This window comes from Canis lupus, chromosome 2, assembly GCF_003254725.2.
Source record: "Canis lupus dingo isolate Sandy chromosome 2, ASM325472v2, whole genome shotgun sequence".
NCBI lineage: Eukaryota > Metazoa > Chordata > Mammalia > Carnivora > Canidae > Canis > Canis lupus.
In genome coordinates, this window is record NC_064244.1 from 58,128,856 (window position 1) to 58,153,705 (window position 24,850).

The following is a 24,850-nucleotide window of genomic DNA, read 5'->3' on the forward strand; positions in this document are numbered from 1 at the left end:
GCAGCTGTCTGGCTAGGGTATAGGACTCTTGATCTCTGGGTCAGGAGTTCAAGCCTCACGTTTGGAATAGAGATTAAATAAAATTGGTACCATGCCTTCTACCCGCTGGCATAATCCTCTTCCATTTTACAGAAGGTTTAGCTTAGTTAAGTCACCTGCTTGCCCTAAGGCACTCAGTTTATTAGCAATTAACATTTGTGTACAGAAAACCGGTTTCTGCAATTCCAGTCCAATTCCCGTCCAATTCCCCACCGCAGCCCTCATGCGCAGGCAAAAGAAAACAGAGCAAGAATAAAGTCGACAGCTTTTATTATAATTCACGTATTATTTCATAGGGAAAATAACTAGGAATGTAGTAGCAAACGGGTCAGAGTTGGACCCAAAACAAAAAGCACCAAAAAACCCCCCACAAACTGTAGGTTTGTACACGTCGCTCTATTTACATCAGGAATAGGCTCTCCCCCACATCAGGCACAGCAGCTGCACTTGTCCGATGCGCCCTTGCAGATGCAGCCCTGGGCACACTTGGCACAGCCCACGGGGCAGCAGGAGCAGCAGCCTAGGAAAGAGGCGGCAGAGATAAGTGCTGGGCACACAGGATCAAGGATTCCGGTCCCCGCGACAGGGCGCACTGGGGAAGGCAGCACCTTCCCTAAGGAGAGGGCGTCGGCTGTTCGGTTTAAACTCCCCGCGGGGATATACAGGGTGGAGGTGGGAGGGGGTGGGCAGGGGGTGTATTAAGAAAGATTCCACTTACTCTTCTTGCAGGAGGTGCATCTGCACTCTTTGCATTTGCAGGAGCCGGCGCACGTGCAGGAGCCCCCTGCAAGGAGAAAGGCAGGCGGTGAGAACCGTCTCTGGAGACGACTCGAACGGGGGAATGGGTGCTGGCGGCCCGGGTTCGAGTCTCAGCCCCACCCGGACAAGCAATCAAGTCCGACCCCTTAATTGGCAAAAGGGGGGCTCGATTAACCTCGGGAGGGGGTCCACCGAAAGGCTGTGGGAGAGAGCACCTAGCACCCCGAAACGGAGTGACCAAGAGAAGGCGGGGCGTCAGAGACAGCTCCCCCCGCTCCGAGCCGGCACGCGGCCCCGAACCAGCTGTCCTCACCCGCGGCGCAGGAGCAGTTGGGATCCATGGCGAGAAGGGGCGGCTGGAGTCCGGGACAGCGGGCGGAGACGGCGGCGCTTCGAGCAGGCGTGGTGAGCGGCGCGCCGCGGGCCGCCCTTATAAGCGGCCGGGAGCCGGGGCGAGTGCAAAAGCCCGCCCGCCGCCGCCTGCGCACGCCCCGCGCTGGGTCGTGCACACGGCCCCGCCCCTTCGCCCCAGGTGCCGGGAAGCCGCCCCCGGGCGCCCCGGGCCACGGCGCACGAGGGAGGGCCGGGTGCAGACGGCGGCCGCCGCGTGCCCACGAGGGAGGGCCGGGTGCAGACGGCGGCCGCCGCGGGCCCAGCCCCCTGCCCCCCTTCGTCTGCGTGCACACCTGGCGCCCCCCTGACCTGTGCTTGAACTCTAGTTGGCTGGGGACGGGGTGGAAAGCTGGGGTGGGGGCGGGGGACGGGTTTCGGGGACCCTGCTCGGACAGAAAGATCCGTTGGAAGTGCACGCAGATTACCAAAACCTCAGTGCCTGGCAAGGCTTGGTAAGTGACACGCAGTGAGCCCGGGGGACGGTTACGGACGTGTGGATCCGGTGTACACGGAGTGCTTTCTTACGCGACAGAGACCGTAGCAAGCACGGCATCAGCTGACTCTCAGTCATTCCCCTAACGAGTGTTGAAATGGTGTCACTTAGGCCAAGTCCCCAAAGCGGGTTCAATACCTAACCTAACTGCAGTTTCAGCCTCTCCCAGAAATGTGAGCCCTAAGGGTCAATCAGGAATATTCTGGTCAGCGCTCACGCTCACCAGGCCATCTATCCCGGGGTCCTTTCTAGTTCCCCAGGGAAGTAATCCACCTAATGAGACCCCCCCCCCCCCCCCCGCCCTTCTACCTCAGGGACTAAAACAATCTTTTCCTTTCCTTTGCTCAAAACATTCTTGCCCCACTCTCTTTCCTATAAAAACTTTCCATTTTGTACAGAGTTGCCTCAGAGTTCCCCTCCACTTGCAAGATGAAATGCTGCCCGATTAATGAATCCTTAACAAAGCCAATTGGATCTTCAGATGGACTCAGTGGAATTTTGTTTTTAAACACAACCCTGGGGGCACCTGGGTGGCTCAGTGGTTGAGTCTGCCTTTGTCTTAGGTGGTGATCTCGGGTCTTGGGATCACGTCCTGTCTAGGCATAGGACTCCCAAGGCAGGGGGAGAGGAGGCCTGCTTCTCCCTCTGCCTGTGTCTCTGCCTCTCTCTCTCTCTGTGTGTGTGTGTATCTCATGAATAAATAAATAAATAAATAAATAAATAAATAAATAAATAAATAAATAAATAATCTTTTAAAAAAGATTATTCATGAGAGACAAAGAGAAAGAGAGGCAGAGACACAGGCAGAGGGAGAAGCAGGCTCCATGCAGGGAGCCCGTTGTGGGACTCAATCCCGGGTCTCCAGGATCACGCCCTGGGCCAAAGGCAGCACTAAACCACTGAGCCACCCAGGCTGCACATAAATAAATAATCTTAAAAAAATAAACACAACCCTGTGAGGTAAGGACTATCCCTTAGTCTTATTTTAAAGAGGAAGAAATGGAGGCCCAGAGAAATAAGTTGCTTGCCCAACGTCACAGAGCTAGTGCATAGCAGAGCCCAGTGATTCAAATCAGTCTCCAGCAGATGCTAAGGGAAGATCATCTTAGGGTAGATATCACCAATAGGAAAGAGTAAAGATCAAGAAACTACAAGCCTGGTGCTCAGGAAACTCAAGAGTTAAAGGGGTGGCCCCACAGGTGCATAGAGAAAGGTCACACAGGGTGATGGCTAGGATGGAGGTTGCATTCAGGGGCAGAGGGAGCAGAGGGGAGGAAAGTCAGTCCAGGCTGGCAGAGGGCTGGTCCATCGAGGTAAGGAAGGTGAGAAGGTCTTTGCCAGGCAGAGGAGTGGGGAGGAGTTGTGTTCCAGCCTGCAGAAGAAGTAGCCAGTTAGAAAGTTGGCATCACCATGGGACATTTGGAAGGGAAAACCCCACAAGAACTTTCTTCCCTGGTGTAGCTGAGGAGAAGAATGGAAGTAGCGTCCAAATTCCAATCCGAGGAATCCTGCTTCCCTGCTCATGTGTGTCTGGCTGATGGGTAACGTATCTTAGATCATCATCCTCAGAATGCCCAGAGTGTGTCATCAGAGGAGTCAGCAACCTCTGGTTACTGGAAGCTTCCTGGCAGCTGAGGGAATGCCGGTTGCTGCAGCAGGGAGTTTAGTGAGGAGGCGGGCAAGGACAGGCTGTTCTTGTAGCATTTACTGTAAGGTCCTGTGGACTTGTCTTCATAGCTCAGCTCAAACGTCACTTCCTCGGAACCGTCCTGAATCCCATGCTCAGTCAGGATACCAGTAAACATCCTGTCCTTTTCCTTCCTGGCACTTTCCATGTCTGTAATATGTCGGAACTTGGTGATTCTTGGATTGATGTCTGTCCCTCCCCATTCCAGCCTGCCGCTGAAAACAAGAACGGTCATTGCTCCCAAAATGTGGCTCTGGCCCTGGGCACAGGGCCAAATCTGCAGTGGGTACTAATAAGTATCTGTCAGATGAATTAATGGGGGTAATCCCCTTAATGTCCCCTCCCTCCCTAGCCCCCACCATACATTAAGGCCGATTACAAAATGAAAGTAAAAAAAACTCCTTTTTGCTGCCCTGGGACTGGTGTGCTCACTCCAATAAAAACACCAAGCAGGGCCGGAGAGTGGAGCCATCACGGGGACTAACTTCCTTTTTTTAAAAGATTTATTTATTCATGAGAGACACACAGAGAGAGGAAGAGACACAGACAGAGGGAGAACCAGGCTCCCTGCAGGGAGCCCGACGTGGGACAATCCCAGGACCCTGGGATCACGACCTGAGCCGAAGGCAGACACTCAACCACTGAGCCACCCAGGTGCCAAGGGAGACTAAATTCTAATGTCACTGCCACTCACTTGCTGAGTGACCTGGGGGCAGTTGCGTGCCAGGACTCCTCTGAGCCTCAGTTTACTTATCCTGTCAAATGATCCAATTGTACTAGAACTTGAGGGTCACATGCAAACTCTCTCTGATTTTATTTTATTTTTAAAGATTTTATTTATTTATTCATGAGAAACAGAGAGAGGCAGAGACATGGGCAGAGGGAGAAGCAGGCTCCATGCAGGGAGCCTGATGTGGGACTCGATCCCAGATTGCCAGGATCACACCCTGGGCTGAAGGCCGTGGTAAACCGCTGAGCCACCCAGGCTGCCCTCTCTCTGATTTTAGAGCCAGGGTCTCAGAAGTCTCACTGTGTCTGACAGCCCTGTGGACTAGAGCACTGACGGTCTGCTCTTGGGGCAGTGGACAGATTTTGTTGTTATTATTTACATATACATACATATTATATACAAAAGTCCTGGCTTCTAATCAGGTGGTCACTGGTGTCCTCAGGGGAAACAATCCAAATCTATGAAGAGACAATAGGGCTTGTTTTTGCCCCAAAAGTCTTGAATCTAGCCTTGGGTTTGGGCTGTCCATGTTAGTGAAATTTGCTTCCAGGCCTTAGCTGTCTGCCTTGAGTCATTCTGATTCATTGAGGGGAGGGATGACCAATCAGCAAAGGGGGACCTGGCCCTAATCTTGCTCATGCCCCTGAAAGCCTCACTGGGCTGGGGAGAGAGCTGGAGAGGAAGAAGGTCCAATGTCTGTATCCCTGGCATGGTAGAGGGTGAGGGAGATGAAGCCAAGCAGCATTAAATGAGGAAAAATAACCCTGCGATAATCTGATGGGAATCATTAGTGTGAGGCAATGATGTGGCCCTAGCTTGCATTAATAGAAGTATGCCATCTAGAATGAAGGAGGTGAATTTTCACTCCCCTTTTAACCATAGAGGTGGATGTTTATAGTTCTGCTGCCCAGCCGTCCACTTATCCTTCCCCTGTGGCAGTACCCTTAGTTCTCCTTTGTAGAATCTCCCCTCCCCACTCTTGGTCCATATGGTTTAGTTCTCCACCATCCAGGATGGGATCCCAGGCCATTCCGCCTCCCTGGCCATGGGGATGGGCTCTGATTTGTTCACCTAGCCACAAACCAAAGAAAATCACTGAAACTTGCTGGGAATGCTGGGAAAATGAAATTCCTTTTCCATCTACACTTGAACCTGGGAGGAGTGAAGCTGAGTTTCTAAAGCCTTTTGTCTCCAGGAGAAGAGCCTGAAAACAAAGCCATGACAAAGGAAATGGAGACTAACCTCACTGGAGCACCTGGACCCAGCCATCCCTGAAGCCACTGTGAGTCAATTGTTTCCCTTTTTGTGAAATCATTATGGATGAAGTCCTAACTGGCAGTGTTGGCCAGACCATCCTGAGGCTTGTGTTTGCTGTCAGGCTTCAGCTGTCCAGGAGATGGTTGATCACATGGTCCTAAGACTCAAAAGCCATCTCGTGAATGACAGTTGAGAGAGAGAGGTAGACAGGTTCATTCTGGAAGAAAAGTTACCTTCAGATATTTGGACAGTGGTTGCTCTGATTATCTACAGCTGTGTGACAGATGACCCAAAATTTAGTAGCTCAAACACTACCATTTTATTGTCTCTGGCTTGGGGGGGTCAGGAATTCCAACAGGGTTCGTTTGGGTAATTCTTTTGTTCCCTGCATCATTGACTAAGGCCACTTGGTGGCATTCAGATGGTGAATGGGCTGGTCTGGAAGAACTAAGACAGCTTCACTCACATATCTGGCACCTGGCAGGAGAGGCTGGAGGGCTGAACTCACCGGGAGGTATTGACCAGAGCTATTGACCGGAACTCCCACATGTGACATCTTCAGCACAATAGCCTCAGGGCAGTTAGGCTCCTTCCATTCATCTCAGTGATCCAAAGGCATGGGGACCAAGAGGCAGGCATGGTAGCTGCATGTCTCAAATCCTGGGCCCCGAAACCAGCACATGACAGTTTCACCACATTCTGCTTGTCAAGCAGTCACAGATCCTGCTGCCCAGATTCAAGGGTTAAGGATGAAGGCCTCATGTATTGCCGGGAGGAATGAGTGGCTTTGCAGGCATCTCTAATCTGCCAGAGAGTTGTGGAGAATAATATACGTAATGTAATATAGAATAATATATGTGTATGTATAATATTATTAACATTAATATATATTATGTATAATAGTATATATCCAATTGTATATATATACACACTTGAAGATAGATAGATAGATAGATATAGATTTTTTTTTTGAGAGAGAGAGAGAAAGAGAGAGTGAGAGCACATGAGCAGGGAGTAGAGGGAGAGGGAGACAGAGAATCTTAATTTAAGTAGGCTCTACACTCAGTGCGGAACCCAACTTGGGGCTATCTCATGCCCCTGAGATCATGACCTGAGACAAAATTAAGAGTTGGACGCTTAACCAACTGAGCCGCCCAGGTGCCCCATGGGGAATAATACTGAGCACCTGTTATGCACCAGGCATGATGCTGAGAACATCCAGAGTTTATCTCACTTAGACCTCAGCATAGCTCATCGAAATCTAAGTGAGATAAACTTTTATAGATGAGACCCTAGAGTTTTATGGCCTGCTCAGGGTCACAGCTATAAACAGCAGCACTCGGATTTGAACACAGGACTTTCTGACTCCACACTTATGTGTGTATGCCATGCTGAAAAGAAAACAATAGGCTTGTCCTCTGTGGTCCCAAGGGCAGACCCTGGGCAAGGATGGGGCTGCATAGATAAAGGTTCTGCTCCAGATGGGAAAGACCTTTTTTTTTTTTTTTAAAGATTTTATTTATTTATTCATGAGGGACACACAGAGAGAGGCAGAGACACAGACAGAGGGAGAAGCAGGTTCCATGCAGGGAGCCCGATGTGGGACTTGATCCCCGGACTCCAGGATCAGGCCCTGGGCCGAAGGCAGGCACCCAACTGCTGAGCCACCCAGGCATCCCGAGAAAGGCCTTCCTTGCAATTAGAGCTGGCCATGACTGAAAAGGACCAGATTGGCAGATAGTTTCCTGTCACCATAGCAATAGAAACAGAGGCTGGTGATTCTAGCAGGAGATAGGGGGATGGAAAGAAGTTAGGTCCCTCTTCCCAGGGATCCTAGAATTCCACAGTCCCTGTCACAGGTGTCATTCATGTGATCTTAGATCTTCCTTCTCTTTTTACTGACCCTGCCTTCCTTTCGGAGGTATCTTAGTTATCTAATACTGTAAAACAAATTTAGCAGCTACGATAGCACACGTTAATGTCGTAGTTTCCGTGGGTCAGGAATGCAGGCAAGGTTCAGCTAAGCACTCAGTCTCAGGTTCTCTCATGGACAGTAAGTGGGGTGTCAGGCAGGGCCACAGTCAACATAAGAGTGAACTGGGACAGGATTGGCTTCCAAGCTCCCTCATGGGGTTGTTGGCAGGATTTAGGTCCCTGGGGGCTACTGTGCTGAGGCCTTGGCTCCTCACAATCTGTTGGCCAGAGGTCTCCCTTGGCTCCTGGCCACATGGGCCTCCCCCAGAACATCACACAACAGGACAGTGAGCAAGCAAGACAGAGTGCCAATAGCAAAGTGTGGTCAGACGGAAATCACGGTCATTTTAACATAGAGTGACATCCAGTGGCTTTTGTAGTGTTGTATTTGTGAGAAGAAGTTTCTAGGTCCCAGCCACACTCAAGGGGAGGGGACACACAGGGGCATGAGAAGTAGCATGTGGCATCACAGAGGCCATCTTAAAGTCTGGCTACCCTGGGAGGCGAAGGCAGTGGAGTGCTTTCTGCCCTTTATGCAGATTCTTTTCTTTGCCTAAAATGCTCTCTCCACCCCTGTCCCCTTCATTTGTTGGGTCTCAGCTTAAAGGTCACTTCCTCAGAAAAGCCTTCCCAGAACCCAAAATATCGGAGTCTCTCGGTCATCTGCAAAACGTCTGCTCTCTCTGTGGCATGTATTACAATGACAGGTAGTAGTTGTAAAGCTGCTGACGGTTACATACTCCAGATCCTGAGCCAGGTGCTCAGGACTTTATGTGTGTGAACTCACTTGATTCTTCTGACCCTTCCCCCACATGTGGATGACTGTTATCATCCACATTTTACAGGGGGAGAAACCAAGGCTCAGAGAGGCTGAGTGACATTGCTGAAAGCCACTTGCTAGTAAAGGGCCCAACCAGGCCATCTTTCTCCAGAGCCTGTGCACTTAGGCCCTCTGCCACGCAGACTGTCAGCAGCTAGTGTGGTGTGTGACTTTTTTTTTTTTTTTAATCTTTGACTCCCAGCTAGGCTGTGGGCTGTCTGCTGTGCTCACTGAGCTAGCTCTGGCACCTGGCACAGTGCCCAGCTCCTGGTGGGTGCTTAATAATGCAGAGGAATGGAGAAAATTGAGTCTTTCCAGAAGCCAATAAGGAGACTCCTTAAAGGGCAAGACCTGCGTTGTGGAGAGAGTCAGCTTTGAAAGCTTGCATTCAGGGAGAAGCTAAACACTCTCTGGCATCACTCCCTTCTTACTAATCTGGCCTCCACTTCCCTTTTCTCTCCCCTGGCACTTCTACCCCAGTATCAGGGCATCCCACCCCCTCCTCCAAACACATGTGACACTCTGCACTCCACGTGTTTCCTCCCTCCTACCATCCCAAAAACCTGTTTCACAAGCCTTCTCTAAGGAGTCTTCCTTCATCTCCCAACACAGTGGAGTCTCTCCCTTCTGAAAGCCACCAGAGTTTTTGCTTGTACCCCCTCACCCTCCCTGGGCCTCAGCCTCCTAAACTCTAAAATGAGGAAAGCCTGGGTGCCGTGGTCTGTTTCTTCCAGCTTCTAAAGCATCCAAAATTAATAAGGGCACATGATGAAATAAGCACTGGGTGTTATATAAGACTGATGCATCACTGACTTCTACCTCTGAAACTAATCATACATTTATGTTAATTAATCAAATTTAAATTTTAAAAAAATGAGGCGTCCAGGATTCCACTCCGGATTCTTGCAATGGCTTTACCCTCCCCACTGGTCTGTAAGTTCCTTGAAGGGCTGAGACCATTTCTTTTCATCTCTCCTCAGAGAGCACAGTGATTTTTAGGCATTCATAAGTATTTTTGTGAGGAAATGGTTAGTAGGGGCTGGGTTGGGATGGCAGCTCACTGGAGATGTGTTTCTTCTGTGTCTGCTCAAAATCCCACAGAAAGAGAGAAAAGATCATTCATTAAAAGGCTGAATAATGGAAAACTGAAGAATTCCACCAGAAAGCATCATGCTCTCTGATTCCAAACTATATTACAAAGCTGTAGTAATCAAAACAGTATGATATTGGCATAAAACCAGTCAAATAGATGAATGGAAGGGAATAGAAAGTCCAGAAATAAGCCCACATATATATGGTCAATTAATTTATAGCAAAGGAGCCAAGAATATACAGCAGGGAAAGGGCAGTCTCTCCAATAAATGTGTTGGGAAAATTAGACAGTCACATGCAAAAGAATGAATCTGGACCACTATCTCACACCATACACAAAAAAATAACTCAAACTGGATTAAAGATTTGAATATAAGGCTTGAAACCATAAGACTCCTAGAAAGAGCATGGGCAAAAAGCTCCTTGACATCGGCCTTATTGATGATTTTTTATTTGACACCAAAAGCAAAGGCAATAAGAGCAAAAATAAACAAATAGGACTCCATTAAACTAAAAAAAGCTTTTGCACAGCAAAATGGAAAGGCAGCCTACTAAATGGAAAAAAATGTCTGCAAATCATTTATCTGATAAGGGGTTAATATTCAAAATATATACAACTCATATAACCCAATAGCTAAGATCCAAACAATCAGACTAAAGAATGGTCAGAGGACGCATTTCTCCAAAGAAGACATAGAGATGGCCAACAGGTACATGGAAAAATGCTCACCATCCCATAATCATCAGGAAAATGCAAATCAAAACCACAATGAGGTATCACCTTACACCTGTTAGAATGGCTATTATCAAAAAAGAAAAATAATGAGAGTTGGTGAGGATGTGGAGAAAAGGGAACCCTGGTTCATTGTTGGTGGGAATGTAAACTGGTACAGCCACTGTGGAAAACAGTATGGAGGGTCCACAAAAACTCAGAAATAAAACTACCATATAATCCAGCAATTCCACTTCTGGGTATTTATGAGAGGAAAATGAAAACACTAAATCGAGAAGATGCACCCTCATGTTCATTGCATTATTTACAGTAGCCAAAAAGTGGAAACAATCCAAATGTCCACTGTTGGGTGAACGTATAAACAAAGTGTGGTATACAATTACGATGGAAAAGTTATTCAGCCTTAAAAAGGGATGAAATTCTGACAAATGTTACAACATGAATGAACTTTAAAGATATTACGCTAAATGAAATAAGACATGAAAGGACAAATAAATATTATATGAATCCACTTACTTGAGACACCTAGAGTAGTGAAATTCATAGAATAGAATGGTGGTTTTCAGAAGCTAGAGAGAGATAAGAAAGGGGAGTTCTTGTTTAATGGGAACAGCGTTTAGTTTGGGAAGATGGAAAAGTTCTGGAGATGGATGGTGATAATGGTTGTACAACTATGTGAATGTATCCAAGGCTATACACTTAAAAATTGTTAAAATGGTAAATTTTATGTTAGATATATCTTACCACCGTAAGACATTTTATAGTGGGCAAAATATTTAAATTGACATGCCAGCAAAGAAGATACACAAATGGCTATTAAGCACACGAAAAGATGCTGAACATCTTTGTATTTGTATTAGAGAAACACAAATTGAGACCGCAATGAGATACCACTTTACACCTATTAGGAATAGTAGGGTGAAAAATTCAGACATCTAAGAGGGCTGGTGAGGATGTGGAAAATGTGTAACCTCTGCACACTGCTAGCGGAAATGTAAAATGGTACAGCCACTTTGGGAAGTAATTTGGCAATTTCTCCAAAAAGTAAACACAGAGCTACCACAAGACCCAGCAATTACACCCCTAAATATCTAACCAAGAGAAATAAAAACGTATGTCCACATGTCTACACAAAGACTCCTGCACAAATGTTCACAGCCATCTCTGAATATAGCTATTATTTGAAGTAGCCAAAAAATACAAACAACTCAAATGTTCATCAACTGATGAATGGATAAATACACTCTGGTATATCCATACACTGAAACACCTATTCAGCAAAATAAATAAATAAGTAAAAGAATAAATAAACAAACAAATAAAATGAATTTCTAGGCAGGCAATACATGGCATGAATCTCAAAGACATTATGCTAAGTGAAAAATAAAAAGAATACATATGATTCCATTCATATGAAATATCTATAAAAGGCAAACTCATAGAGACAAAAGGGAGGTGATTGTTTGCCTAGGGTTGGTGGTGGGAGCAGGAGTAAACTACAAATAGATACAGTAGAACTTCTGGATGGTGAAAATATTTTAAAGCTGTATTGTGGTGGTGATGGCACAACTCTAAAAACTTGTTAATGTAATTGAATTATACACTTACAATCAGTGAATTTTATGTAAACTACATCTTGAAAAAGGTGTTAAAAAACAAAATTGAATTTCATCAGAAGTCCTAAACCTTTGAGAACTTCCTGAAAAAGAAAAAACAGATCAAAGACAAAGGATCAATGTCCAACATATATAAAATAGCTTCTACAAATCAATGAGAACATAACAGACAAATGAAGTGAAGAAAGGACAAAGGACATAAATCAGTAGTTCTCAGAAAATGGCAACTAGTAGCCAAGGAACCATTGGAAGAATGCTCAACCTTACTGTTCAAATTACTGTGTAATTTAAAATATAAGATGTCATTTTTTCATCCATTAGGTTGACAAAAAAATTCAAGGTTAATACCCGGGGTGGATGAAGGAATGGAGCACTGAACACTCTCAGACACTGCTGGTGGAATGCAAACTAGAACAGACCCAGTAGAGGACTTTTGGCAAGGTCTATTAAAAGAGCTGTTTCTTGTACTCCAATAATTTGACATAATCAGCTACAAGTCAGAGAAACTCACTGACACAATGTACATAAGAAGGAGGGACAGTCTACATATTGGAAAAAAGTGGAATTCACCTAAATATCCATCCATTAGTCTGTAAGAAAATTTTAAAATGAACTTTTATGTCATCATTCCATGATATACTCTATAGCAGTTATTAGCTATCTATGTCCTAACATAAAATATCCTATGTCCTAATGTCCTAACGTAAAATATCTCCAAGGCAGATTGTTGAGTGAAAAAAAAGTTAAGTTGTGGTATTCACTTGTATATATAAAAATTAGCCAAACAGAAATGAATGCAGTCTTTTTGTAAAAGGTTAATATGAGTAAAGCAAAAGATCCCCTTGATTGGGAAAATCCCACTCTATATAGACATAGATATAGATATGTGAAGTTTTAAAAAAGATTTTATTAATTTATTTGAGACAGAGAGCATGCACATGAGAAAGCGAGAGAGCAAGAGTGAGAGAGCATGAGCTGAGGGTCAGGGGCAGAGGAGAAAGGAGAGAGAGAAAAGCAGACTCCCTTTTGAGGAGAAAGCGCAATGTGGGACTCGATCCCAGGACCCTGGGATCATGACCTGAGTCAAAGGCAGACAGATACTCAACCGACTGAGCCACCCCTGTGCCCCTATATGTGAAGTTTTAATTTTCCTTTTTTATGCAATTAGCAGTGTACCATATGTACTGTTTTACATGTTTGGTTCTGGGTTTTCTTAATTGTTTTATTGTTTGTTTGTTTTTACTTAATGATAGGTTATGGTGGTCTTTCCATAGTCCAGAACCTTACACCATCCTTTTTATTAGATATTTGTTATGACCAATTTTATACTTCCCTACTAAAGGATATTTAGCTTGTTTTGAGGCTTCTGTAATATGATGATGGTACAGTGAACTTCCTGGGTTGAAGATATACACGTTTTAAGTTTGACTAGCTACTGTTAAAATGCCCTCCACAGTGGCTGTACCAATTTACACTCCCTCCAGCAGAGGGTGAGGGTTCAGAACCATTCCCCTACCACTATTGTTGTAGTATTAACAAATAAAAAAGGGGTTTAAAATAATATTAACTTCACTATTAATAAAAAAATAAGTCTTTCACCCTTTTGCCAAACCGGTGAGCAAAACATTTAATTTGCATTTCCTTGATAAAATGAGATTGAATATTATTTCATTTGTTCTTTGGCCTTTCATTTTCCCATAAATTGCTTATTTATATCCTTGGAAAGTTTTAGACCATGTTCTCCATTTCTTATTAATTTGTATTAACTATTACATATTGTACATGTTAGTTTTCTCTCTTTCTGTCTCTCCTACACACACACACACACACACACACACACACACACACTCACACACACACTGTATTCGACAGTTCAGGTTGCCATGACAAAATATCATGGGTGGTTTAAACGACAGACATCTACTTTCTTGCAGTTATGGAGGCTGGGAATCCCAGATGAGGATGAAGCTAGGGTTCATTTCCCAAGAGAGCCTTCTTCCTGGTTTGTAGGCAGCCACTGTCTTGAAAGAGAACTCTGGTGTCTCACCTGAGGACACTAATCCTATTCCTACCATATCAAGGCCCCATCCCTATGATCTTGTTCAACCTTAATTACCTCCTCACTGGCCCTTTCTCCAAATATAGTCACATAGTGGGTTCAGGCTTCAGCATATGAATTTGAGGGGGATAGTATTCAGTCCATAGTGCACATATATAGCAACTGTCTTATATTGCCATCTAGCTTTGTTTATTTTATTTTATTTTTAAAAAGATTTTATTTATTTATTCATGAGAGACACACAGAGGGAGAAAGAGAAGCAGAGATACAGGCAGAAGGAGAAGTTGGCTCCACGCAGGGAGCCCGATGCAGGACTCGATCCTGGAACTCCAGGATCACGCCCAGGGCCGAAGGCAGGTGCTAAACCGCTGAGCCACCCAGGGATCCCTGTTTATTTTATTTTTAATTGTGGTAAAATGTACAGAACATAAAAATTGACCATCTTAAACATTTTTATTTTTAAAAGTTTATTTATATTTTTAGTGATCTCTCCACCCAATGTGGGGCTTGAACTCACCACCCTGAGATCAAGAGTGACATGCTTTCAGACTGAGCCAGCCAGGCGCCCCTCTTAACCATTTTGAAGTGTACAGTTCAGTAATGTTAAGTACATTTAGATCATCATGCCACCAATCTCCAGAGTTCTTTTCATCTTGCAGAAATGAAGCTCTGTACCCTCTAAAACAACTTCCCATTCCTCCCTCCACATCCCCTGGTAAACACCATTCTACTTTCTATGTATTTGGTTACTCTAGGTGTCTCATATAATTGGAATCATACAGTTTTGTCTCTTTAAAAAAAATTTCCTCTAGTATTTTTTAAAAGTATTTTTTATTTATTTGAGGGAAAGAGCTTGAGTGGAGGGAGGAACAGAGTGACAGGGCAAGCAGACTCCAAGAACTGAGCAGGGCTCAAGGCGGTGCTTGATCTCACGACCCCTGAGATCATGACCCTGAGTCAGACACTTAACTGACTGAGCCACAAGGCAACCCAAGTGTTGCTTTTTTTTTGTGACTGGCTTACAACTTCACGTTGTAGCACAGATCAGAATTTCCTTTCAGTGGATGAATATCTCACTGTATGTATTTACCACATTTTGTTTACCCATTCATCTGTCAATGGATATCTACATTGCTTCCACCTTTTGGCTATCATGAATAATACTGCTATGAATATGGGTTTACAGATATCTCTTTGAGGCCCTGCTTTCAATACTTTTGGGTCTATACCCAAAGGTAGAATTGGTGGATTATATGGGAATTCTATCTTTCATTTTTTGAAGAGCTGCCATACTGTTTCCATAGTGGCTGCACCATTGTACATTTCTACCAGGAGTGCACAAGGATTCCAGTTTCTCCACATCCTTGCCAACACTTGTTATTTTGGTTTTTTTGATGATGCTCATCTGCTATGGTCTGAGTGTTTGTGTTTCTTGGGGCCTTTGGAAGATGCTTGGGTCCTGAGGTGGAGCTCTCATGAATGGGACTAGTGCTCTTATAAAGGAGACCCCACAGAGCTCCCTAGTCCCTTCTGCCAAGTGAGGATGCAATGAGAAGTGTTTGACCCAGAGAGGGCCTTCACTCGGCCATGTTGGCACACTGATCTTAGACTTCTCAGGTCCAGAATTTTAAGAAATAAATTTCTGTTGTTTATGTGGTACTCAAGTCTGTAATATTTTGTTATAGTAGCTCCAACAGACAAAAACATCATCCTAATGAGTATGAGATGAGTCAGGTTTGTTTTGATACATTTTGTAACACAAGGCAAGCCAGACCCAAGAAAACAAGCATGGTGAAGTTTAAGGGCTGATCTTAGTCAGTTAGCCTGGGTTCTGACTCTATCACATTCTAGCTCTATGGAAGGTGGAAGCAGTGGGATCCTGAGATCATGACCTTGAGATCATGACCTGAACCTATTTCTTTTCTCCTTTTTTTTTCTTCTTCTTCTTTTTTGGCCTGTTATAATTTCACTGATCCTGTTCCCTCCTGCCCATAAGAGTCTTTTATTTTGTGCTGTTCCTTGGAATTCCTTTCTATCTGCCAGACTGGAGACTACTGGAGATTTGGATTATTTTTTGCTCAAATAAACACATATGTCTCAGTTTATCTTTTAACAGACCTCATGTAGATGACCCTCAGCTCTACTGCCCCATCTGTAAAATGGGCATAATAATCACACCATTCCTTTAGAGTTTAAGGATCAAGTAAGATAATGTACTTAAGGGGACTTAGCACAAGGTAATCTCGAATGTATCAGTCTTTTACATCTTATTTCAAAGAATCATCTCCACCCCAGAGTAATCAACATCGTATTTTCCCCTTCTAATTCTTTATCGTTTTGATTTTACTCCTAGGTGTTTTAAGTCATTTGAAAAATACTCTTTACATGATATGCAAAAGGATAGCCAATTGTTCCAATACTTCTCACTGACTAATATATCCTTTTGCCACTGACTTGATCATCCCTTACTCCCAGCTACACCGGGAGTGTCTGTTTTTGGACCCTCCTCTCTGTCCAGTAGATCTATTCCTGAGCTGACACTCCTTCCTAGAGTTTTAGAACAAGTAATGCTAGCAGTTAGAGCAAACCCTTTTTGTTGTTCCTTTTCAAAACGAGTTTGGCTTTTCTTGTGCTCTGTTTTTCTAAACTCAGCCTACGAGGACTTAAAGATAAATCCTGGTGGACTTTTGAAGGTACTGGACTGAAAAACTAACTTGGGGAAAGTGGATGTGTTTACAGCATTGTATCCTCTTGCTGGGAAACTTTTGTCTCCCGGAATTCTGTTTCTCCCTTCCCAGCCAACCCAGGTAGATCTGAGTGTTCTCTTTCACCAAGGACTGGATCACAATGGCAGTGGATAAAAGCTCTTATTACCCTACTTGCCCTTGAAGAAAAAGGGGCTGGAGACAAACTGCCAAATGAGATGATTTGAAAGGAGCTGAACAGTCTGTTTCGGGGAGACAGGCTATTCAGGGTAGTGACCTTGGAAACGCAGCTGACAGTTTGCCAAGACAGGCCCTGGGCCTCCTGGACTCTCTCCTCCGATGGCTCTGACAACAGGCAGCTTTGCAGGAGCAACTAGAACATTCCAGGAATCACAGGACTTTGTGACTGGGCCTGGTTTTAACTACCCCCCCGCCCCCGCCCCATCCAATCCCATTGTACAGATGAAGAATGTGAGGTTGAGAGGTGGGAGCAGAAGACAAACATATGGGTCAGGTCTCTCCTCTGTCTTCAGAATTGGGCTTGACTTAGCAGGAGGCTCAAGAGCCATCTAAAGGTGGGGGAAATGTACTCCGCCTCCAGAGCTCCATCCCAGCCCCAAATAGAACAGTGGCTGTGTCTCAGGATTTCACTCTTCAACTAGGCAGTTCCCTTAGACTCCCCCTACCTCCATCTTTCCCCTTTAAGAAGAGACCAATCCTTGGCTTATGCCATTCATAGGATTTATTGTCACTTGCCAGGGGCTGGCAGAGGAAGGGGACACACAGACAAGCCTCAGCACAGGAGAGTGCCACCCGGCACTCTTCACACCTGGTTCATAGGGAGGCGCATGTCCTCACTGGCAGCAGCTACACTTCTCGGCCTCAGCTTCTGTCCCTTCTCCGCCTTTGCACACACAATCCTTGGCGCATTTCTCACATTCTGCAGGGCAGCAGGAGCAGCAGCCTGCAGATAAAATAGGGAGCGACAAGTCTGATGGCCTCTCCCTGCATCTATCTCCATCAAAAGGGAGGGGGGAAAGGAGGGGTGCTAGGGGTCTAGTCTCTGCCCTTTTCCTAGCCTCACCCCTGGTGTGACTCAGCATCTATGGTGTATCAGCTGCATGCTGGGCTACCATGGGACAGGAGTACCCAGTAGTAGCCCACAGCCCTGTTGGTGGGTGCAGGGGAGCCCCAGGGATGGTGGGTAGTGCTGGCCCTTACGGAGAAAGCATCACAGGGTAAATGGCCTTGAAAAGGGACTTGAAGGATAAACTTGGAGGAGCAGAGATGGTACAGGTATAGGGGTTCCAAGAGATCTGTGGGAGGATCTATGGCTAGTCTTACACACCAGGGAGGAAGGAAACCTTGCTCCCAAGTCCTGCTCTCTAAGCATATTATATTGCTTTTGTGGAGACTCGGGAAGGTCAAGTTGAGGCCCTCAAAGGCCTGAGAGGGACCAAGGGACCAGAACTCCAGAGCTAGCCCCCAGCCTCGCCACTGGCTTCCGCAGGCACTCAGGTTTTGAGGTGAGAGTTTAGACCAAGCTGCCCATTAGCATCTGGGAATTTACAAAAACATCTTGCCCCAGACCTACTGGACCAATTACTGGGGGTGGGGCCTGGGGGACTGTATTTTATGGCCCCTCGGGTGGTTCTGTCCCAGTAAGAGTCAGAAGAATGTAATAGGGGACCTCTGGGTCTCTCCATCTTGGGTAGACAGATGCTGACTTCAGGGAGCAGAGGGGGCAGGGAAGGGGGGGGTCCCCACACTCACTCTTCTTGCAGGAGGTGCATTTGCATCCCTCACACTTGCAGGAGCCATCGCAGGTACAGGAACCACCTAGAGGGGGGACGCCACAGGAAGGGTTAATGTGCTAAGGCTGAGGTGCAGCCAGGCCTAAAGGAGGAGACGGGGTGCCGAATCTCAGTGCCCTCTGGGATATAGCCACGTCCACCCTTCCATGAGGTTAAGAATGGCAGATATGGAGGGTCCCTTCCCCCAAATGTCCTTGGGCGGGTCCGCAGGGTGTGGGATTCTTTGCAAGTGAGGGGCGCGCTGTGCGGCGGGCTGGGGCGGGGGCTCACCAGTAGGGCAAGGGCAGGTCTCAGGGTCCATGTCCAGAGGAGGCGCCGCTGGAGGAGGTGAATTGGCTGCTCCGGGCAACTGGATGCACTAGTGGCAGCAGGTGGCGAGGCTTTTATAGCCCCGGGCGCGGGCGCGCAGGCACAGCCGGCTCGCGCACGGCGCCCCCTCTCTCCATCTGGGCGCCCGGGCCGAGGCGGAGGCGCGCATTGCGGCAGCGGTCCCCGTCCTCGCCCCGCCGCGCCCCGCCGCACCCCGCCCCACCCTGCTGCCGCGAGCACCGCCGGCTGCGCGCGTGCTCCCCGACTCCCCTCCGGGGGCCGCCAGCCGCTGCGCGCGCAGGGGACGCCCTCCCCGCTCGGCCCTGAGCGCGCGGCCGTGCGCCCCGCGGGGGGCGCGTCCGCCGCCGCAGTCGTCCCCGCAGAAGGTGCGCGCTTCCCCTGTCGGAAAGCCGCGTTGCTTGTGTCCCAGCCTTCCCTGCCTCTGATCTCCTTTTATAGTAGGATTCTGGGGCGCCAGACTCATCCAAGTGGGGTGCCGAGCACCCTGCTGCTCTAGGACCCCATCCCCTCATCCTTCGTGAAATGGGGCAAGACTCATAACTCCAATGAAAGGGCCTTGCAAACTGGATTTGGGAGGGGCGGGCTCGGGAAGCCTAAAGGACCGGGCTGGGGTGACAGGTGGGAGTCTTGGGGGGAGGGGGTGGTACTAGATGGCTGCATCCCAGCTTCAAAGGGAAGCAGCTCTCCTTTTAACTTTTCCTTCTGTTGAGTCCCTTGTGCCTGTGGTAGGCTGAAGAAATGACCCCCGGGACACTTGGGGGGCTCAGTGGTTGAGCATCTGCCTTCCGCTCAGGTCATGATCCCGGGTCCTGGGATCGGGTCTCCCATCGGGCTCCCCGCAGGGAGCCTGCTTCTCCCTCTACCTGTGTCTCAGCCTCTTTTTCTGTGCCTCTCATGAATAAATAAATCAAGTCTTAAAAAAAAGAAAGAAATGGCCCCCAAGAGATATTCCTGTCAAATCCCAGAACCTGTAACTATTACCTTATTGGGAAAAAAAGAGTCTTTGTGGATGTCATTAAATTAAAGGTCTTGAGATGAGATCATCCTGTATTGGGCCCTAAATGCAATGACAAATGTCCTTATAGGACACACAGAGAATAGACAGAAGAGGAGGCACTGTGACCACAGAGAGAGATGGGAGTGACATAGCCCGAAGCCACCAGAAGCTGGACCCCAAACAGTTCATATCCTTCCTTTGAGCCGCACCGTCCTGGTTCAGCAAAGGAACACACCTAATCCCCAGGAAACAGAGGAGCAAAGGGAAGCCTTAGATACCTGGCTAAGGGCTATCAAAGTAGAAGAAAGAATTGCTAATAGGTGGCATTTTGGACAATCACCTGGTGACTCCCAATGGGGAGGCCTTGCTCTGCCCACTCATGGTGCAAGTGCCTTTCACATAGTTGTACTGGGTTTCACAGGGACAAGGCTTATCTAGAGACAAAGTCTTAGTTTTATTTTTTTTAAAGATCTGATGTATTTATTTAAGAGACAGAATACAACTTGGTGGTGATGGGGGGTTGGGGGGGAGACACAGTGAGAGGGACCAGCAGACTCGCTGACTGAGAAGGGACCGGGATCCTGAGACCACAAGATCATGACTTGAGCTGAAGGCAGACACATACTGAATCAACTGAGCCACTCAGGCCTTCCTGGAGACAGAGTTTTAAAAAAAGAGAATAATGGAAGGAAGGAAGGAAGGAAGGAAGGAAGGAAGGAAGGAAGGAAGGAAGGAAGGAAGGAAGGAAGGAGAAAAGAAAAAAAATTCCACAATCCCCACAATAAAATGTTAGAAAGGCAGAGGTCAGAGGGGAGCACCGCTGCCCTCCCCAAGAATGGAAGTTCCCCCATAAGCCCTCCCAAAGGGTTCTTATCACATCTTTCACCTTAGCTTCAATCTCTTTCAAGGAGACACCCCCTTGGGGACCTACATCCCTCCCTCTGCAGAGGTGATCCCTCGGCTGCCTCCCAAGGAAGGCAGGTCTGGTGAGCTTTCACACTTTGGTTTTGAGGACTGAGACTCTGGAGCAGAAACTGAGCACTGCTCCAAATGTCCCCCATGCAGAGCGAGCCTCTGCTCTAAATCAGAGCTGGACAAGCACTATCAGATGTTAGGTGGAAACCCTCCCTCCCCCAAAGATGAGTGACCCCAGGGGCCTCCAAATGGCCTCATCTGAGGGGGTGGAGCTAGCTGGTTCCTCCAGGTTTTGCAGGCAGGTCCCAGGTGTGTGGGTCTGTGAGTCTAAGCTTCAGTAGTGGTGAAAGAAGAGAAAAACAGAAGAGGAGAACCTAGAGTCTTGGGAGATGCTACGGTGTGATCTATGAAGGTATTTATTTATTTATTTATTTATTTATTTATTTATTTATAAAACATTTCATTTATTTATTCATGAGACACACACACAGAGAGAGAGAGAGAGAGAGAGAGAGATACAGGGATACAGGCAGAGGGAGAAGCAGGCTCCATGCAGAGAGCCGATGTGGGACTCGATCCCAGGTCGCCAGAATCAGGCCCTGGACTGAAGGTGGCGCTAAACCGCTGAGCCACCTGGGCTGTCCTATGAAGGTATTTATAATGTGACGTCCACGTTGGTTCTCAACATTGGCTTCATGCGGTTTCAGGTGACGGAGCTCACCAACTCTAGCATTGCAGTTTATTTCCTGTTTGTTTTCATTTTTCCTAAGGCTACTCTGGCTCCACGTCGGGGTCTGGCATTGCCTGTAGCCCTCAAGGCCTCAGTATCTAGGACTTTCCGTGCCCAGTGAAGCGTGCATGCCAACACACTCAGCCAGAGCTATCCCCCTCTCTTCCCCTCGAGCCTCTTAGACTTCCTTGGGATTGAGGCATCAGAGAGGGGAGAGCCATCTCCCCGCACCTCTCCCTGTGATGGGTAATTTTATATGTGAACTTGACTGGGCTAAGACATGTAGAGACAGCTGTAAAATATTATTTCTAAGTGTGTCTATGAGGATGTTTCCAGAAGAGATTAGTATTTGTTTTTTTTTTTTTAAGATTTTATTTATTTATTCATGAGAGACAGAGAAAGAGAGAGAGAGGGAGAGAGAATGAGACACAGGTAGAGGGAGAAGCAGGCTCCATGCAGGGAGCCTAACGGGGGACTCGATCCCAGGACCCCCAGGATCATGCCCTGGGCTGAAGGCAGCGCTCAACCGCTGAGCCACCCAGGGATCCCCAAGAGATTAGTCTTTGAATTGGAAGAGCGAGTGAAGAAGATTGCTCTCATCAGTGTGGAGGGGCATCATCTGATCTGCTCCGGGCACCAATAGAGCAAAAAAGCAGGGAGAAGGCGAATTTGCTCTCTGCCTAAGGGGAGACACCCACCTTCTCCTGGCCTCAGACATCGGTGTTCCTGGTTCTCAGCCTTCCAGACTCAGACTGAATTATACCTCAGCTTTCCTGGTTCTCCAGCTTTCAGAGGCCAGACTGTGGGGCTTCTTAGCTTTCATAATTGTGTGAGCCCATTCCTATAATAAGAAATATATGAACATATATGTTTATACAAAAATATAGCAAGATCCATATATGTGTGGTTGTGTTCTGTACACACGCACACACACACCCCATATATACAGTGGTTCTGTTTCTTTGGAGAACCCTGACTGATGCACTTGCCACACCCAAGGGTTGCCAGGATATTTTGGGGTCTGAAAAACGCAACATCCTTCTGAAACACATTACTTGTCCCCCCATTCTTCACATGGCTGGCCCTCATCCTTCATCTCTCAGCCTCTGTGAGCTCCAAAGAACATTTCATATAGGTGTGTCCCTCCAGAGGGTCCTCCTCATGTCCACCTTTATTCCCCTCTGACTCTTCATTAATTCTCACAGCCAAAATTGTTTTGCCTATGTTCCTGCCTGTGCTACTCCTCCTCCTGGAAAATCCACAGGGCTCCTTCCTTTTCTTCTTTGCTTCTAAGTCTTTGCTCAAGTCTTGCTGCCTCCATGAAGCCCACCGTGATCACCCTACTTTAAATTGCAAACCTCACCTCAAACCACTAGGACTCCTGATCCCCAATATCTTGCTCTATCTTTTCCTTTTGTGTGTGTGTGACATTTAACACCTTCTGACAAACTAAATAATTGACTTACTTGTAAGCTCATGTGCAGTCTGTCTTCCATGCTAGAATGTAAGCACCATGAGCCTATGAGGGATCATTGTTTTGTTCACTGTGAACAACATGAACAACATGTCTGAAGTGCCTAGAACAGTGTCCCATACATGAGAGACATTCAGAACACATTTATTAAATGAATAAATAAATAAATGGCTCTCAAGTTAAGTTGGCTGGGTTCACAGTCTGTCCCTGTCATTTATTAGTGATGTGTTAAGTTACTAGCAAGCTGCTTAATATTTCTGGGCCTTAGGTCACTCAAGGGTTCCCATTTATTATTCCTTTTTTTTTTAAAGATTTTATTTATTTATTTATTTATTTATTTATTTATTTATTTATTTATTTATTTATTTTCATGAGAGACACACACACACAGAGGCAGAGACACAGGCAGAGGGAGAAGCAGGCTCCCTGTAGGGAGCCTGATGTGGGACTTGATCCCAGGACCCCGGGATCATGCCCTGAGCTGAAGGCAGATGCTCAACCACTGAGCCATGCAGGCATCCCCCCTTTTATTACTCCTAATTGAGAATAATAGTAATTTCTACCTCATAGGTTTGCCAGAGGCTCAAATTGGATGACACTTGCAAAGCGTTCAGAGCAAGGGCCTAGTCTTGCTGGCTTTTCCCATTGAGACTGGGGGTGTCAGGTGAGGATGCTACAGGGAGCCTGGGATCCCTATAACTCCTGCTTGATACCCGGCTCAATTGTCCACCCCAGCTCTGTGCTTCCTGAATTACAACTGCCTCCAACTGACACAGGACTCCAGGTGTCAGCTTGGATCAGCTGAGTCATGGCCATCAGTTCTCACTCTGGGCCCTGTACCCAAACCCAGTGCTTCCTGGGAGAAAGGAATTCACAGAGACTTTTTTTTTTTCCAATTGGATGGGGGTCAGGAGGCAGGACCAGGTAGGCCGAGGGATGGGGATCACTCAGGGTCCCACCAACTAATGGAGAGAAAATCCCCAGATGATCTCAGAAAAAAGCAAGGAGTCTGGCAAGCCCCAGCCCTGGCTGAAATTGGTCCAGTGCAGCACTGGACTGTTGCAATGCCCTCAAAGGGTCTCCTAATTTACTATCCTGGGGCTGAACATTGACCGAGAGTTTAGGAGCCTGGGTAAATGGTGGCATCCTGAAAGAATTTGCAAATGTGCTTATCTGCAAGTAGAGTCATTTCTTGAACAGATCTGGGGTCATAGAGAGGGTAGGGAGTCAGGGTAAGGATGGGGAAGGAGCCTCAGCCTGCCATAGAACAACTTAGCTAGAAATGTAATAATCTTCTATCTCCATGGTAACCTCCTGTTTATGGCAAATGATTCAGTTTCTCCTCTACAGTAGTGACACAAGACCTCCTTTTAAAATAAACTTAAGTATAATAATAGACCAGGTGATATGTGATTATGCCTAAAATCACGTAGGTGGTTCTAGAAGGACAGGGAAATATTGCCCTATACTGGGCTGATCCCCTGAGTGCTTGTGTCCAACTGGCTGCTGGTTCTGTCTCCCCTGCCCTCTGCATCCTTCCTAGCCAGGCGTTGGCACCTTTTGCATGGGTTCCAAAGGCCACGGGAAGTTTCTGTCCTTCTCTCTGATCACTGGTGGGACGGGAAGCCTTGGAGGAGGAGGCAGGGAAGGGCAGCCTCCGTGCTTCCAGGTTTCAGAAAGTGGCCAGTTTGACCCCAGCAACCTCACCAATACCTTGGTTCCTGGGGTTTACTCCTAGCTCTAAGGACTATAATGCAGAGTTTTCCCCCAGGGGCTCCTCAGTAGAATAGGAACAGACGTGGCCTACCATCCTCTCTAGGTGAGGGGCCTAGGGAGGGGCAGGCCTCAGGCTGAGCTGATTTGGACTTCGGTGGGTTGGAGTTCAACTACCTGCAGTTCTCGCGCGTGGTGGGGGCAGGGGCTCCATGGCTCGAGGGGAAAGGGTTATGACAAGGGAAGGGTCCCTTTTAGCTGGGGGACCAGGAGAAACCCCTCAGAGCTCCCGCCCTGCAGGAGATACTCTGGGTGTCTGCTGGGCTTCCACAGACTGGCTTTGGTGTCAGACAGACCTGATTTTGAATCTCACCAGTTTCTCTCAGCTATTCACTGGGGATAATCATACTCCTTACCTCTCTGGTTATGGTGGACATTCGGGAGCTTCTTCACGCAGATTGCTTAACCACTCCCAGGTGCTCGACACACAGTGCTTCAATGCCACCTCCTTCAGAAGTCT

The 24,850-nt window shown here is 47.0% G+C and overlaps 2 protein-coding genes and 1 long non-coding RNA gene across 5 annotated transcripts; 1 reads left to right on the plus strand and 2 right to left on the minus strand.

The window, feature by feature from the left end:
- Positions 1-292: 292 nt before the first annotated feature.
- LOC125754034 (metallothionein-2) lies at positions 293-1,435 on the minus strand. 3 transcript variants are annotated; one of them, XM_049104170.1, is made up of 4 exons: positions 1,431-1,435; positions 1,112-1,179; positions 758-823; positions 293-559 (listed from the first exon to the last, which is right to left on the minus strand). In XM_049104170.1, exons 2-4 carry the CDS (start codon positions 1,137-1,139, stop codon positions 468-470), a joined length of 186 nt encoding a protein of 61 aa, XP_048960127.1. In that variant the 5' UTR covers positions 1,140-1,179; positions 1,431-1,435; the 3' UTR covers positions 293-467. The 3 variants fall into 3 exon arrangements, with proteins under 3 accessions (XP_048960127.1, XP_048960118.1, XP_048960114.1); XM_049104161.1 differs by lacking the exon at positions 1,431-1,435 and adding an exon at positions 1,390-1,394; XM_049104157.1 differs by lacking the exon at positions 1,431-1,435 and having other exon boundaries at positions 1,112-1,263.
- Positions 1,391-15,242, plus strand: LOC125754037 (uncharacterized). The gene is made up of 3 exons (XR_007407286.1): positions 1,391-1,643; positions 5,297-5,383; positions 11,915-15,242. It is a non-coding gene; the product is annotated as an uncharacterized LOC125754037 (long non-coding RNA).
- Positions 15,243-17,081: 1,839 nt separating this feature from the next.
- Positions 17,082-22,639, minus strand: LOC118354068 (transcription initiation factor TFIID subunit 4-like). Its single transcript, XM_049099347.1, has 4 exons — positions 22,610-22,639; positions 18,442-18,930; positions 18,131-18,196; positions 17,082-17,321 (listed from the first exon to the last, which is right to left on the minus strand). Exons 1-4 carry the CDS (start codon positions 22,637-22,639, stop codon positions 17,181-17,183), a joined length of 726 nt encoding a protein of 241 aa, XP_048955304.1. The 3' UTR covers positions 17,082-17,180.
- Between the last annotated feature and the right edge of the window lie 2,211 nt (positions 22,640-24,850).